This window comes from Ammospiza caudacuta, chromosome 1 (genome assembly GCF_027887145.1).
Source record: "Ammospiza caudacuta isolate bAmmCau1 chromosome 1, bAmmCau1.pri, whole genome shotgun sequence".
Classification (NCBI taxonomy): Eukaryota; Metazoa; Chordata; class Aves; order Passeriformes; family Passerellidae; genus Ammospiza; species Ammospiza caudacuta.
Genome location: NC_080593.1, coordinates 129153153 through 129170627, shown reverse-complemented (window position 1 = coordinate 129170627; position 17475 = coordinate 129153153). Strand labels below are relative to the sequence as shown.

At 38.2% G+C, this 17475-nt stretch overlaps 1 protein-coding gene across 1 annotated transcript in view; it reads left to right on the top strand.

Annotated features, from left to right (window-relative positions):
* ZFPM2 (zinc finger protein, FOG family member 2) overlaps positions 1–17475 on the top strand; it is a 308278-nt gene that overhangs the window by 191256 nt on the left and 99547 nt on the right. Inside the window, exon 5 of the mRNA XM_058809042.1 lies at positions 4884–4995. Coding sequence (XP_058665025.1) covers positions 4884–4995 — 112 coding nt within the window. The remainder of the gene's footprint in view (positions 1–4883; positions 4996–17475) is intronic.

Sequence of the window (17475 nt, the reverse complement as noted above, 5' to 3'; positions counted from 1 at the left end):
AAAGCCTTTGAGTATCAGTACATCTTCTTAAATAATGTTGAACACTTCTTGGAACACCATGCCTGGGACAAGATGGTCATGTCACAGTGACTTACTGAACATGAGTTCAGTAGCACAGCTTCTGAAGGAACTGCTAGCACTGATCAGGCATTTGACATCAGAATTTCATAGATTTCAAACAACCTTGATCATGCTGTATTTTTCTTCAGCGTGGGGGTTTCCTCAAGTTTCTGCCAGGCCACACACATCATATGTTAGAAATCTTTGCAGGGAAGAGCCCATCTAATGTTACTTGTCAGCACTGATTCCATTTAGCAAGAGTGCAAAACTATTTTCGGCTTGCTGTGATGGCTATTTTTATCTCCATTAACCTCTTGACTGAATATAAACATTTATTGAGGGTTACCTCTCTTGTTTGTCCAGTTGCTTCAAAGGTTAGTGAAAAGTGGATGCCTGCCTGACCTCTTTTGTCCTCATTAGCTAATTTTAATTGTTCCCTGAGAGATCACAGTTTTGACCCTGCTTGTCCTTGTCAAATTTGTCTAGTTGTGGCATGAAAACATTAGCAGAAATTGCATTTTCAGGGAAACATTGCTCAAGTGTAGAATGTACAGTTACCTAGTGTAGAGCAGTGAACAATAGTGTGGGTCTATAATGTGCCCTCGTTTGAAAAATGTGAGGTAATTACTGTATGACCCCATCTTACAGACACCCATGTTAGCAGATCGCCGTGATTATACTTGGGCAGCAGGGAGAATGTTTTGTAAGCTTTTGTGTAACAGTTCTTTTGGAGGGAGATATAAAATTATGTTTGGTTTTTGAGGTCTTATATGTAAACAACTGCAATATGGTTGCTTCTGTATCAAGAAAACTTTTTCCATGTGTGTAAAAAGGTACATTTCTTAAGCTAGAGATATTCTTGCTAGTACTTTAAAAAAACCCAAACAAAAGAGTGTAAAGTAGGTAACACCTACCACCACTGTTTTGGGAATGACCATCTCAATTTTGCAGTATGACAGATAAATCTTATGAATTACAGGATGATTTTCATAGAACTCTCTGAGAGCATGAACATGAACACTCAAGTAGGATGATGTCCCAAAGGTAAAAGAGCTGTCATGAAGAGCATGTTGCCCTGCCAAGACTTTCTCCGTGCCAAGCCAAGAAAGCCCTTTTTCATGTTCCTTGGTGGTTCTCAGCTGCAGTTGTGCCATTGAGACAAAGGACCTGGCAGGTCTCAATTAGGTATCTCAAACAGACAGGTCCTGGGCTTCAGAGGTTGTAACCAGTGCCTTAAATTCCACAGGCACTTAGTGCAAATTAAAAAGCACTGGTGTAATGCGCTCAAAGCACGATATCCTGCTTTAGAAGCGGGTTGCCGCATTCTGCACCCGCTTCAGCTTTCAAATGGATTTAAAATGTAGCCTCAGGTATAGCGCATTGCAGTAGTCTAATCTTGAGGTGATAAAGGCATGACTGATTTAACCATAGCTTCTTGTTATCTTGGACTGGGGTCTTTTCATTTTAACCATTTTAAGGAAATGGCCTTTCCTGAATCAGCAGGCTTGCTTCAGTTCTTACTATGTAATAAGGCACAACCAGAGCAAGCCTCTCTCAGTGGTGAACACCTATGAATGTGTAAACCTCACAGGATGCCAGACCCCAAGAACTGCTGCCGTGGTCCTGACCTGCCTTACAGCTCACACAATATGACTGTAAGGTGCATCAAAGGGAAGCCACTGCTGGTATCCCTCAGTGGAGTGCCAAGCTTTACAAGCAGCCGGGGTCTTGTGAAGTTTTGCTTTCATATTAAAATAAGTTTATTTACATATCTGTGCAGCTTGGGAGCAGAGCTATGGGAGAATGGGAAATTCTTTTGAGGTGTCCACCAGTTCTTCTGGGCTAGCAGAGCTGTGAGATGAAACACCCTGTTCCTCCTCCAGCCTATCTCTAGTGTTTAGAGACCACTTACAGCTGCAGAGCTGATTACAAGTTCAGCTGCCAAGCTGACCTGGAAGCTAATTTAGTGATAACCATGGAGTTCTTTAAGTTCCGAAAAAGCCCTGTAAATGGGAAATGGCAAAGCAGACACACATGCAGACTGCTGGTGCTCAGTCCACCTGCTGCCCCCACTGCTTCATCTCAGAAGGGATGAGGCCTGGGCCCCTCTCCTTGTCTGGAGAAACTGGGGCAGTGGCCTGGGACTAAGCCTACCACTTACTAAAGGAGAAATTAATCTCCATGAGAAAGTCAAACGGTATCTCTGTATCTCATTCTTCCTCAGCAGCATGTGGTTAAGTATAATCCTTTCCCAGGACATATTATTTGTCCTGTCTATGTAGATAAACTATTGCCCAGCACAAGAAGATCCTGATATTATTTGAGGCTTTTTGATACCACCTTAATGCAGATAATACCCTTAGAGATGGAAGAGACACAATGAAATGTCAAACGTCTGGAAAGAAGTAAACCAGAAATAGGAATTAGATCTTGTGAAAATTAAATAGATGATCCCTTCTGCACTTAAAAGATAGAATTTTGGTTTGTTCTGTTTTTTAGCTTGGCCTCCAACTTTGGAAAAAAAACCTGAAACCTTTTTTGAATGTCTTAATAATTTGTGGTGTACTTGGAAAAGTTTCCTACCTGGATACTATTTCACTGTCTTTTGATTGCACTTGGGATTACCAGAGATTGAAAGCACATATAAGCACAAAAACATGTTAAAGGCTTGACTGAAATGGCACTTGGAGAAATGCAGCAAGTACTGGAGAGTGTCCTGATCCTCCTCTTCATTATTGCTATGCAGCCATAGTTGCCAACATTCTTGCTACAGCTTGTGTTCGATTTGGGTATGATACTCAGCTGTGTGAGGAAAGCCACTCTAAATTGTTTCTGTGGCATCCTTAGTACTGTTTTGGAGTAAATTGCAGTAAAGTTCAGAGTTTTCTATGATAGAAGATAGAGGTGTTACTTTGATTACCTTTCATCTCATCTGTTGCATCTCTTTTTCAGTTCTTCCCTAGTTTCTGTCATTTTTTTCTATGTAGCCCATACGTATATGCTTTGCACTGATTTAATAACTGTCAATATCAGGCTTCTTGATAATTTACATAGGAATTTAACTGAATTAAAAAAAATAAAATTGTTTTGTGTAGTGGTGAATTATTAATTAGAATTTAAATTAAGAATACTAGTGCATGCAGTTGGGCTGACTTTTAATACTCTATATAAGCAAAACATACTTTCTGCAACTTCCCACAGAGAAAGCAGCATTAGGAGTTGAGACATTGCATGTCTTTTGTTTCAGTATTTTTACACTAGATAGGGATATTTTTGCTAGATGTTACCTTCTTTTTTCCTAATTTCATTCATAATTTCAATTTAGTTTTTTTTCCAATATATAGGGAAGATGAATAATGTCATGGAGTGCATACAGAAGTGTGATTTATGCACAAATATCTGTATGAAAAATGTAAAATCTAAAATGAAAATAAGTAAGATGCAGTGTACTTGATAAAACAGTATTGCAGTCTAAACAGATAAAAAACCCACAAAAATATGAAGACTTGTTACATTTAATCTTTTTCTATCATCTTTATTAATATATTAATGTAATTATAGTCAATATATATTATTTAAGGTTATTGATTTATCTTACATAACTAAAATATTTTAAGCAATATCTTATTTTGAATAAATATTTTCAGGTACGTTTTCTGAATGTAATATGTTCTGTCGTAACTGTTTTTATTCTTCACTGCATTTCTAGAATACTTAACAATAATAAATATTGGCAAATCCGGAATGTCCATGAAAATAGGATTTTTTGTATCTTAAATTTTTTTATTTTGGTCAATAATACAGAATATTACAATAAAAAATAGGTTGAGACAACTAGAGAATTATCGGTGGAGTATAAAAATAATTAAATTCTCTTAAAAAATGTTGGAATGTCTTGGACAGAATTAAATCCCAGAAAAAATAGTTAAAAGTTATGTTGTGACTATTTTACTTTGTACTCTCTTTTGTGGTTTTACTCTCGATAGAGAGGAGAAGAACTGTCTATGGTAAAAGTCTAACTACCCCATACTGACAAACTCAGAATTACCCACAGGATTTTTGCCATTTGATTAGTAAAAGGAGTTAAGTTTTAATAAATTTCAGGTCTCTGCCTTATTGCCTCAAGTAAAAAATCCCTAAGTACAGAGTCTGAAATACAGACAGGAGATGGTAAATTGCCTGCATGCCTTTCAGGTGTGATGATGTCATGCTTTACTTTTAAGTCTTTGATTGTATTAATACAACTTGTTTTATAGTCTTTTTGCCTTAGCAAAATAATTCGTATTATAACTATCTCAGGCATAATAAAATCACACATCAGCACATGGCAAAGGGGAGAAAAAATTTCATTGTCCATTCAGAACAATTTCCTGTGATAATACAAATGTTAACCAGGGCAGATCTTTGAAATGGATACTAATTCTTTAAATTCTTTCCTGTCTGTTTCAGGAAATAGTGAGATCCCATTGATAATGAGGCACAATGTATCTAAAGTTCACTTCTAAACACTTGGCTCTTTGCTGTGAAAGTCATCTGCATTCCCTTTATAATTCTCAGCCACCAGAGATCTGTGTAATCTTGGAGATCTGATCCAATATCATTTGGAAAATCCTTGATAATAGTTTCACCATTCAATCAATGAAAGAACTAAAGCTTCCTGCTTGTATCTTCTTTAAAAAAAAATCCTGAGGCAGGGGAATAAGACTTCGGCTTATGGGTTGCGAGATTTTGTTGTTTGCAAATAAAATTATTATTACCGTTATTATTCAAGTTCTTAATCAAGGTGAACAAATGGCATCTGTTTGTTATCATCCTTCCTACAGAAGACAAAGGCTTCAGTCCCTATGGTACTGACTGCTGGCCCCAAGTGGCTGCTGGATGTGACTTGGCAAGGAGTAGAAGACAACAAAAACAACTGCATTGTGTACAGCAAAGGTAAACACAAACTGATTTTTTTTTCTTTACTTTCTTGTGTAAGCTACTGAGATAAATATGTACCTGTTGCATACTTGCTTAATATATAAATTTATAAAATAATTCTAAGTCTCCCCTTAATGTCAGGTTTTGTTCCCATTTTTCTTCCATGTTCTGGTTTCACCTTTTTTTTCCTTTTAGTGATACAAAAACCCACATGGTACCTGTGGTTTATTAAATGCTTTATAAACACTGAAGGACATCAGCTGGCATAAAACATACTATCCATTTCTTTCTGAGAGTTAGTGCTCTGGGAAACATCAGTGAAACCTATACACTTTGAATAGGTGAATTCTTTTTGACATTTTTGTTTGGGTATACTGGATATCATTTCTCTATTTTACATCACATTGTAGTCTACTAGCTGAAATCCAGTTTCATAAGAATGAGAATTTAATTGGTCTATGAAAAGACTTTATGTCATCATGGTAGCATAAGAAAAATGGAACTGGATTTCAGGGTTGTTGCCTCTGACATTCCAGTCTCTGTGTAGCAGCATGATGTGATGATGCTTCACTGGAGTGTATTGGTGAGTGATAATGGATGTCACTTGTGTCTTACGTGAATTTTCAGATTTGTTCAAGTCAGTACAAGTTCTTACAAGGCTGCCTGCCAAAGATGCTTTATCTAACCCACCAGATCTAAGAGCTCCTTTGGTTCAAGGTGCACAGGTTTTTGTCTTACATCTCAAAATGGCAAAAAGAGCCTTGGGTTCAGTCCATAGCACCATGGACTATGCAGCACTCTGATGCAGTCACTGTAAAAGCTTTCTAAATGCAGCTACAGAATATGTTTAAAAGATATTACTATATGTTTAAAAGAGAAACAAAACGCCCCTAGAATACATGGAATAAAAATAACTTAGTGTAGCTGTGTTTGGCATTTACCCTACAGATCAGGTTGCAAAACTATGACTTTTCTTCCTTGTATTTCAATCACTAATCTCAGCACTTTGTGAATACTTTAGAACATGCACTGTTCTTGTTTAATTTCTTTTAGGTTTTATTTCTAACCAAACAGACCTACTGAGATCAAAGATTTGTTTGCTGAGGCAACCTAGTGACCATTTCAGCATACAAGCATCCAGGCAAATAAGCACCCATATCAATATATTAACATACAAAAACACTAATCATAACATCAAAGACTCCTAAAAACTTACTAGAAACAATTACAACTTGTTCCTATAATCATTGCAATTTATACACTTATAAGAGGATTGCCTTTAAACTGCCACAAGCCTTTGAAAGTTGAAACGCTGAAAACAGGGAATTTGCATGTTAAAAATGAGTCGCACACCAGGGTCTTATAAATTCTTTCTATTATAATTACAGAATGTCAACACATTCATTCTACAACCTGAAACACCTGCAGTACTAGAGAACTGGGCTCAGATCTAAAAAGGGTTGAGCTGCCCTCCCTTCTCAGCTTGCTGATTGCAGCCCAAGTGGAAGAAGCAGCAAAGTATCAAACACACTGAAGCTTTTTGCACGAATCCAGAGCTGCATTCATAATGCATAATACTCATAATATTGAATACACACAGGCAAACTTTTCTGCAAAAACTTCTTAATATAATGGGAACCTGCTTTCACTCTAAAACGTAGCTCCTACAAATTCTCATAGGATGATGTCTTGTCAAGTATGATATTATTTCTGTAGTTATAATAATACTTAGCACGTATTTACCAGTTGGATTTCCATCTTTAAAGTATTTTACAAGCATTAACTAATTCATTAGACAGTTTTGGTCCTATCTCATTTATTCTATTGAAATACAACTTTTTTTTTTTTCAAATAGTAAGGGCTTGCTTCAGTTTGATGCAATCTGATTAACCCAAAATAGTGGTATTTTCATTTAAAGGTGATGGATTTTGTTTCACTGATCGTGCTGGTTATTTTAGTACTTGGTTAACAAGGTATGATGAGTCAGTTGAACAGTACTCAAGGTGAATTCTAGCATCTCTACCATAGATGTGTTATATGAGGATAAATTTGAGGATAAATACATGTTAAAAACCTGCTGCTTCACTAAACTAATGCAGGAAGTAAGTTGTAGATATGCTTTGCTTTCGCTGTGTTCTGTTTCTCTCTGTGCTCTGAGGTGGCTGCTCTGTTGGTCATTAAGCATCTACCCTTGCCTTAAGCTCTGTTGGGATTTTTGTACTAGAAAGATTAATTGGCTTGGATCACAAAACAATGTCAAATAGAAGATGGTAAAATAAATAAATAGAATGATGTTTCTCCCTTCAATTTGTATCTCATCATTCCAGATTACATTTCTTTGATTTGTGTTAGCTTTCTGTCTCCTATAGTGCCATTACTTCTAATGAAACGTTGTCAGCTGGCACGTAGCTGTAATTTGATGTTATGTTGTAGTTGCATGTGTATAATTTTGTTAGTTTTCTTAGCAATACGTTGTTATTTCTGAAGGCAATTAGCTGAACAAATGTGTGGAGTTGTCCATGTAGCAGATTTGGTCACCTGGGAGCTGTTTTCCATACTAAACTCAGGATGAGATGAGTGGAGTAAATTGGCACATTTCTGAGTCGAAGATAAGTTTAGAATTGGCTAACAGTACATAGTATTGGTTGATCAGCTGCTGACTCAGAAGCACATGCCATATTTCCTTTTAGCTCATTACAGAGATATCTTTGAGAGCAGAATTTTCCCCAGATCCTTCAGGAGAACATAGGAACGTCAGCCTGATTTCCAGTTCACTAGAGGCTGGGAGCACTGTCGTCACCCACATATTGCACACAGAATAATCGCAGGGACAGGAGCCTAGAGTGTAGGTTCTACTGAAAGAGAATTTGAGCTGGCTAAGTCCCTGTTTGCCTTCAATGCGCTCTTTCTCTGCATAAAATACTTCATATTTTCCCTAGGCAAACAAACAAAGCATATGTCTGCATATATATGTGCATATTTATTTATTTATTTATTTATTTATTATGATGCACACAAATAGGATTATATTTATAAATTATTACAGTGCAATCACAAGTCATCTTCTATACAAATCTTTAGATAAAGAAAGCATTTATTTATAATCACACATCAGAGTACATCCAAAGTGAATAGTTATGGAATAAATATTCAGTACTTGAAATAAGTGCTATTCTAATTATTCAGTTTAATCTGGGATCACTACCTATATTTTTTATAGTAACATTTCCCCAATACTAGGACAAGTTAGAAAAGAGAAAAGCAGTTCTTTAGGGATAGTTAATTATTATCCCATTTTACAAATTCTGATACAAGTTGGATACTCATGGCACATGCCATTATTCCATTCTCTTTTCTTAAAGGAAACTTTTACTACCGTAATTACATTCAAAAGGAATGCTGGTTTTGTTTTAATATTTATCGTAAAATTCTCTCTTGTTTCAAAAATGGACTTCCAGAAAGTCTATTCAGTAATTTATGTCCTAGAAACTGAGATTTAAGAGACAGATTTTATGAATTAAAGCTTATTTAGAAATAGATGTTCTAGAAAAGAAAGAAAGAAAGAAAGAAAGAAAGAAAGAAAGAAAGAAAGAAAGAAAGAAAGAAAGAAAAATAAAATAAAATAAAATAAAAAAAAAAACGCTTCAGTATAATTCAAGCAAGTTGCAGTGGTAGGAAGTATTAATGCATGAACTGTTTAATCATTGCTACATTGTGTACTTTTAGAAGCATTTTTGCCTAATGGAGTTGTGCACCAGACCTGGAGGAAAATCTCTAAGACCACAGTTAAGAGTGTCCCCACAAGCTAGGAGGGGGCTGGGATATTTATTTATTGCAAATCTTTCACTGGAACGGCAAGGATTTTCAAAAATAAATTATGACTGACCAGAATAGAAACAGTGTAAAAACCACAGTTGCACACACTAAAAGCCCTGCTCATGAACAGACATTTTTCTAGATATTATTTAAGCCATTTATGTGAAATGTATGGATACCGTATGTTTAGTGGCATTGTTAAAACAGGGTGTCTGTACAAATATTTAGCTGTGAGAATTATAAAATCATAAGGCGATTAAGTTAGCTAGTTGTGAAATTCCAATATTGCTTTTTAAATGACTTCAGGATATAGGAGGTGCTAAGGTTATTATCTGTTATCAGGAATACAGCGGAATTGTACGACTGGATAATAACTAAACAACTGACACAATGTAAAATTACATTATCAGTGTGTTAAAACAAAATTGCGCCCTAAAGGAGTCTACATGCCAGCTCAGAGCTGCAGTGTAATTATGCTTAACTCTGATAATTAAAATACAACGGAGATCAACAGAATCATTTTCATTAAGAAAATTATTAATGATGGTGGTATAACAGTAATTGATTGCAGAGCACCACAGGATAACTCTGTGCAGGAAAGCCAACATGTGTAGCGTGTGTCTGGGCCGGTCGGGTTGCGTTGCGTCCCACTGAGCGCGCTGCCGGCCAGGTGGCAGCTGTGGGGTACGGCTCCTGCTGCAAATCCTAATTTAGGAAATGATGGCTTTGCAGGCTGCCCCTTGGAGGGACAGGGATGGGTGCTGGTGCCCGGGATGATGGCATGGGGTCGGGTATGACTGCCAAAAGGGAGGTGGCTGCAGGCACTGACTCGCACATGTTTAAGCCAGCCGTCATCTCAGTTTGTGTGAGGCAGTGTTTGGTTTTGCATTTCCATTAGTGATTTACTGGTGTTATTTCCTCCTCTGCCTGGCCTCACCGAGTAGTTTATGCCCCTCGTTATTTCTGAGGGGATGCGGGAGAGGAAGAGCCGTCCTTGCCCCAGCACGGTTGCACAGGCGCTGCGTGACATCTCCGTAAGTGATTCCACAGGGTGCTCCCCACTTGTGCTGGTGCTGTGGACACAGGATGCCGAGTGCCATAAAAAGCCTCCGTCTCTCCGTAAGTGAAATCACAGTCGGTGCCCACTGAGCGACTATAACAAAATCCTTGCTAGGGAGGATGTCGCCTAAGGGTGAGATCCGCGAATTGTCATTTTCTTTGGTGAACAAAAAAACGGGGAGCGGGGGGAGGGAATTTCGGGGGAGTGCTGCTCCACGCAGCTAAGGAATAGGTCCTTGCTCAAACAGATGTGGCTTTAGAAAGCTGCCCAAAAAAGTCTATTCTCCAATCACAATAGAGAAGAAGCCTGCTAGGGTGGATTTACAGAATGATATTAGTTAAAATGACAGCTGCCCATGTTGAGATTGTGTCATGTAGTTAATTTATTAATAGAAGCTTGAGGAAAGGCAGCACAGAGGAGAGGGCAGGGCAGAAGTCAGGGCTGGAGGCAGAGGGCTGTGCTCGACCCTTCTGGGGCTTCCACTGGCTGCTGAGCCCCATAATTCACATAAAGAAAGTCAGTAAACACATAACTGGTTGCTTATTTCACTGATACTGGGGTGGCTTATTTAGCTGATGTATGTGGCATGCACTGAAAATACAAACATTGTAAAAGGGTTACATAAAACCACTAGGAAAAATTGAAGGCAGTTTTTAATTAATTTTGCTAATTTAAAGTAAACATTCTAATTTTTAACATAGAGGAAAAGTCAATTGTTGCAACAGAAGGAGACTTAAATTTTTGGTGATGAGATTATTTTTCTTGATTGTTCTGTGAGATCCTTGATACCATGTTTTCCCCAGCAAGAGAGTTTTCAGCTAGCACATATTTTTTTTTTCCGTACAACTTCAGGCAATATAATGGTAAATTGCACCACAGACATACAGCATCAGGGACCCTAATGAGACAGAGGTCAAACGCCATAAGAAGTTTAAACACTGCTGCATTAGAATATGAGTATAATTTGGTTTGGGTCAGAAAACAAGTTGTTTAGTAGGCCAAAGGTTAACTTGGGGCATATATTTTAGATTGCAAGGGGCTTTATTCCACTTGCTATTAAAAAGCAAATTGAGTACATTTACTAAGTCTGTTCCACCTGGACAGTCAGAAAACTGCAGCATCTGCTGTCCTACAGGATGCCTCCATTAGCTATACAATGTGCTGAAGCCTTTGGTGGTGCTAAAGGTTTTTGTTCCTTCTTTGAATTCACTGACAAAAAAAAAATCTGAGTTTTTAATAGAGCACATGTGACATCTTAATATCAAAGGTCTGTGGAAGAGCTTGTTTTGGATTTCATTTACACAATGAAAAATTGCAAAGTATTTCTCAAGAGAAGTATAATATATATGCATAATGCTTACCTAGAATAATATAGAAGCATTATGCATATATATTATTATAGAGTAATATATCTGCAATCATTGGAAGAAAATGTGGGTACAGATGTAAGGGCATGATTGGTAAGTGGATGTTGGGCTCCCTGTTTGGTTTTGCAGAGTTGTTGAGAAAGTGGGGTGCCAAATGTCTCTGTTATGAGTGAAAGTATTGCAAATCAGTCTTGGTAATTTCACTGCTGGACACAGAAGGAGAAAATATTTTCCCTCCATCACTAGTGGTTCTTATGGCTTGTTGATGGCAGTCACGGTGCTGTGGACTTCAGACACTATTCAGCTTCAAAGAACTCACAGAGCAGGACTGTACTTCTTCCTCATTTTATTTTTACCTTTGTCAATAGATCCAGTGAGGTATTTTCTGCTTTAGGGAGTTGGAGTTCAGGGCCTTGTATATTTAATTAATATCAACAATATAAAGGTTATTTTATGCAGCTTTATGGATATGCACATAATAGCACACTATATATTATTACATGCCCTTTAAATTCTAAGCATATAGATAATAAAGGGAAAATGACAAGAAATACCAGAGTACAACTAAATTTCCACTTCTAATATGAAAATGCTTTTGTTCGTTATTAGTGCATTTCATTTACGTAGCAGCCAAATTTTATGAGTTGTTCTTATATGTATATGATTTGGGTCTTTTTTCTTATGTTCTTACCACTTACTGTGTAGTGTATTTCATAGTTCAAACTTGGAATTATTTTTCATTTGAGGAGATGAGGAAATAGGAGAATACTGACATGATTTGTATGGAATTATGTATTTTGCACTGAAGCTATAAAAAGCTGTAAACTGAGTATAAAACACACCCATGACAGCATGTTCAGGATGGAAAAGAAGCCCAGTCTGCATTTCACACCATGACCATATGAAAAGAAACATTACTTCATACACTGAGACCACTGGCAACAATAAATGCAAGCAGAGTGCAGAGATTTTTTTTTCAATGTATGTATTTCTCCCTCATTTTTCTAAGTAAATTGCAGTAGAATCAGTCATTTAGAATTTTTTTAAGAAAAATGTTGTCATTATTTTCAGGATATGAAATATAGGCTAAATGTGTCTTATTTTTAATTTTTTTTTACCCATTATGCTCAGTAACTATTGAGGACTGCAATAACCTTGTGACTCCTGGGGCTCATGGTACCATTACCTCTGTCATCTTCCCTACAAAGCAAGAGGGAAGAAAAAGCCCCAAATTTGCTGAGCCACACATTTCAAGTTGTCGACAGCCCCATCCACAAGAAAACAGAAGAAAATATATATGCACTCTGTCCTGTCAAAAGGCTTTCACCTTATCTTGAGAGACTGTCAGGGCAGGAACATCATGGAATGGACAGGAGTCTATTAAATTAATAAGCTGCTGGATGGTGTCTGGAGAGTTATGATGCTCCATAAATCCAGTTTGATCATGGTGGACAAGGTTTAAATCTGCAGCCTCCTAATACACATCCAGGTCCTGGATTGGATTTTAAGTTTTGTGCTGGAGACACAGAGATAGTCCTGTAGCTTGTGAATTAAGATTTATCATTTTTTCATACTTTTTTTTTTCCCCTTTACTTCCTGACAAAAATGAAAACACCTTAGGGATCCTGGCAAATGTTACAGCTTGAAATGAAAGAGCTGTTGTCAAGGTGAAACCATGACCTAGAAGCCTAATAGCAAACCTGGGTCATTCACTGCAGGCAGCTCCATTGGTGCTGAGTATAAAATGTCTGTATGTGAGGAGACAGGGCTGTATTAATCTGCAGCCTGTTTTATAGTGAATCCTATTAAATACTTCTACTGTGTATTTGATACAAGACAAACTAATGGTGTACCATGTAAAAGGAAAAGCTGAAAAATGTTGAAATACATTCTTCCCCCGTTCAGGTGGTTGTGTGTATAATGGAGAGTGAGGTGTGAGAATTCTATGTCCCTTATTTCCAAATGGATTAAGCCTGGTGCTAATAAGAGAAGACCCTTCTGCAACATTCAAGGTGCCAAGCTCCCAGCAGAAGCAGCGTGATGTGCAGCTGTGATTTCCAAGTGGGTAGTGGAGCTGGGCTACCTGGAATTCAGCATTAAAATCGTGTTGGATGGGTTTAGTCTTCAGCAGCTTACAGGCAAGGCCATTATTAGGGCACAATGGGTGGAATTCAAGTGTTTCTTGGCCATTTAACTGACCTGCAAGCCACTGATTTATTATTAGGTCCCTAAGCTCCTATTGCTCTTACTCTGGGGACTGCAGTAGGTGATTACTGTGCTTGCCTGCACAGGCAATGGCAGAGCCAGCAGTTCTCTCTTCTCAAACTCTGTAGCCATGTTTTGGATCCTGACTAATTTATTTATTGATGATACTTAGACTCTGTGTTAAAGCAATTTGTATTCATTTTTGTTCTCATTGTTACTTTAGGAGCTAAAGGAAGCTTCCTGACATTAGAGAAGTCTAAAACCATTGTATATGCTAAAGGAAATGGATAGCTTGTGTTGCAATACCGAGGACACTGAGATTTGTTTTATGCTCAGGAAAATGGATTCAGAGATAAAAGCAATCAAAAAAAAGCTCTTCTGGAGTGTAGGTTTCCTAAAACAGAAAATGGGATCAAGATATAACCTTCAATCATCCATACATTCGTCTCCCTCCACCATCTTTCAGGAATTGCTTAAGAGCTGTAGCTAGAGATCATGTGTGACTGAATCCTGACCTCTCTATTGATCCTGGGGATCAATGTGTGTACTCTCTGATCCAAAGATCAATATCAGCATTTCTCTCCTCCTCCCGAGGTGTTCCAGCACTGCTCACCAGGGTAGGCAGAGGCCACAAGGAGCAGGGCTGCCCAGCAGGGCACCGTGGTGCTGAGGCCAGCACTGCAGACCACGTCTGTTTTTCCTGGTGCAATGGAGATTGCACCCTGTTCTTTGAGGCAGGTTATGAAGTGGGTGTAGTGAAGTGGGGAGAAGGAAGACTGAAGGTTTTGGGAAGAACTCCAGCATGGCAGAAAATTCAGAGTCTCTCACTGCAGCTCTCCTTGCACTTGAGGCAGGATGTTCCTGATGCCCACAGGTGCCCCTCTTCTCACCAGGGCTGGGCCATCCCTCAGTCTTCCCAACTGAAGGAAGTGTGGAGAAGTTGCAACCTGCTTCAATACGTTTTTAATTTGTAGGGAATGAGTTCGTGTTACTACAGACACGGAGAGAACTTAGCAGCCTTTTTAAAATGTAATTTCAGTGTTAAAAAAACATGGAAAAAATTGCTGTTTCAGATTTGGTTTTTTTCTTTCTTGTTTCAGTTTCATTCTGTCAGGGCATATGGGGCAATGTGGTGCTGACAACCAAAAATCCATGCTAGAGCATGCTCAAATTGTGATATTTGAAGCAAGCTGTGATATTGAAGCAGATTTAGTAGAGATGTTCTGTAACAGTGGTGATGCACATCACTGAATTGGTTAGTGGCATCCAGAACCAAGGCTTGTTTCTGGAGCAGAAATTCCTTGTAAGATAATTCCCTGTGATAATATCATAATGTGTAGGCATATATACTTGCATAGATGCATACACATATATATATCAACAGAAATCAAAATCTCAGGCCTCAGTTAAACATCTCAGCCTGTATTTAACTCAAGCTGCAGAAGTTTCTGAAATCTCTTCCTATAGTTGCAATATATACTTGTGCATGGGTGGCTCCATCTATTCTAAATAATTATACCAGCACAGGTTAGTAGTCATTAGGAGGAAATATTATTTGAAAATTACTTTGGAAGATAGAATAAAGCCTAGCAATGTTAGGCCTTAAGAAAATAACTATTATTAGCTTTATAAATTACAGAAGAATGTTAGTTTTGCAATAAAATGATGAAAGTAGAAGACAACACAGGGAAAAATATGCAATTTATGGAGTGCAAACCAATGTAGAAAGAATGTTGAAAAGTTAAATGGCATTAGAAACACTAGAATAGACATTTATTCTGATGTATCAGATTAAGTAACCATTGTAACTTTTTATTTAAAAAAAACAAAATGCAGCTAGATAACACATACATGGCAGTGCACTAATTATTCAAGATCTGTAAAAATGAAAGGCCATGTTTAAGAAAACTGGGGTTAAGAATCATGGGGTTAACAGGAATTGACTAATATGAATTATAGAACCATGAAATGGCCTGGGTTTGAAGGAGCTTAAATATCATCTAGTTCTAACTATTCTTCTATGGATAGGGACATCTTTCACTAGACCAGGTTGCTTAGAGCTCCATCCAGCCTGGCCTTAAACATTTCCAGTGATGGGGCATCAACAACTTCTCTGGGTAACCTGTTCCAGTGTCTCACCACCCTCATAGTAAAGAATTCTTTCCTAATATCTTGTCTAAACCTACTCTCTTTCAGTTTGAAGACATTCCCCTTTGTCGCTTCATGCTTTGTCAAAAGTCCTTCTCCATCCTCCTTTCATGTACTGGAAAGCCACAATTAGGTCATCCAAAAGGCTTCTCTTCTCCAGGTTGAACAAATGGAATTCTCTCGGCCTTTCCTCATGAGAGAGGTGCTCCTTCCCTCTAATCTTGGTGGCCTCCTCTGGACTCACTCCAACAGCTCCATGTCCTTTCTGTGCTCGGGACCCCAGAGCTGGATGCAGCTCTCTGGGTGGGGTCTCACCAGAGAAGAGTAAAGGGGCAGAATCACCTCCTTTGATCTTCTCCCCACACTGCTTTTGATGCAGCCCAGGGCTTGTTTGGCTCTCTGGACTGTGAGTGACCATTGCTGGATCTTTTCCAGCCTCTCATCCACCAGCACCCCCAAGTCCTTCGCAGCAGGGCTGCTCTTGATCTGTCCATCCCCCAGCCTGTGTTGATACCCGGAGTTACTCTGACTTAGGTGCAGCACCTTGTATTTGATCTTGTTAAACCTCATGAGATTCCCATGGGCTAATTCTTGATCTTGTCCAAATCCCTCTGTATGGATCCCATCCTTCATGTGTGTCACCCACAGGTGTGTCAGCTTGGTGTCTTTTGCAGATCTGCTGAGGATGCACTTGATCCTTTTGTCTGTGTCCTTAACAAAGATATTAAATAGCACTGGTCCCAGTCGGGACCCCTGAGCAACACCAGTTTTCCCTGATGTCCATCAGGTCTCTGAGATGTTAACCACTGTCCTCTGGATGTGACTGTCCAAACATATTCTTGTCCATCTAGAAGATCTCCATCAAATCCATCCCTCTCCGGTTTAGAAAGCAGAATGGTGTGGAGGACCATGGCAGAGGCTTTACAGAAGTCCAGACAAATTACATCTGTTGCTCTTCCCTTGTCCACTGATGCAGTCACTGCATCACAGATTGGTCAGCCAAGACCTGCCCTTGGTGAAGCCATGCTAACTTCAATTGAAAACTAAGATGAAGTAATGTTGTTGGTCTTTAGCTGAAACAAATGTTCAGACATGTAGAAATGGAAGCTCCTGAGATGTAGGGGAGATAGCGTTGTTTTTGGCCAGATAAAACACTTACTGACATTATAAGATGTGCAATTGAACTTCAAGTGTGAGATGAAACAGAAATGTTTTACACTAGGAAATGAGAAGGGTGGCATCAAGTGATCACTATGCATCTTCTATTAATAATCTGTTCTTTTAAATGTGAACAGGCTCACTTTTATGGTGACTGCATGTGCATTTTAATGGATTTAAATTATGTGAGGTTTAAATGCATTTTCAAATTACAATTAAATGAAAATTTAAAATAAGACTGACAGATTGCTAAGACTAAGCCAGTTCTATGATTAAGGTTCAATTAAATTATATTTATCATGGGAGCAAATGAAGTATAAAATCACAAACAATGATATTTTTCAGTGGCTTACTTTGGTGGAAAGAGTAGTCTGAAGTATGACTTCGAGACTTTTATCTTTCATTCCCTCATAAAGTAGAAATTAATTAGGGCTAAACAAGCATTGGCTGTGGGTTCAGAACCCCATCCCGAGTCTTTCGTGGACCAGTGGTCCAGGAGCAATTTACTGTTTGTGATGCAAAGTATTATGTATTTTATTTGGGTTTAACTAGCTAAGTTAGGGGGAAAGTTGAAATTTTATTGGTTGTTTAAGGAATTAACTGTTTTTGTCGCTTTCATGTGAGCCACTTCTGGTCCTTTGCACTTTCTCAACAGATCTGCTGAGACTGATTCTTTAAATATGGTTCTTTTTCTTTCCATTACTTTCTATGTAAATCCTTAAATATCAAAAGCTCTGTAGT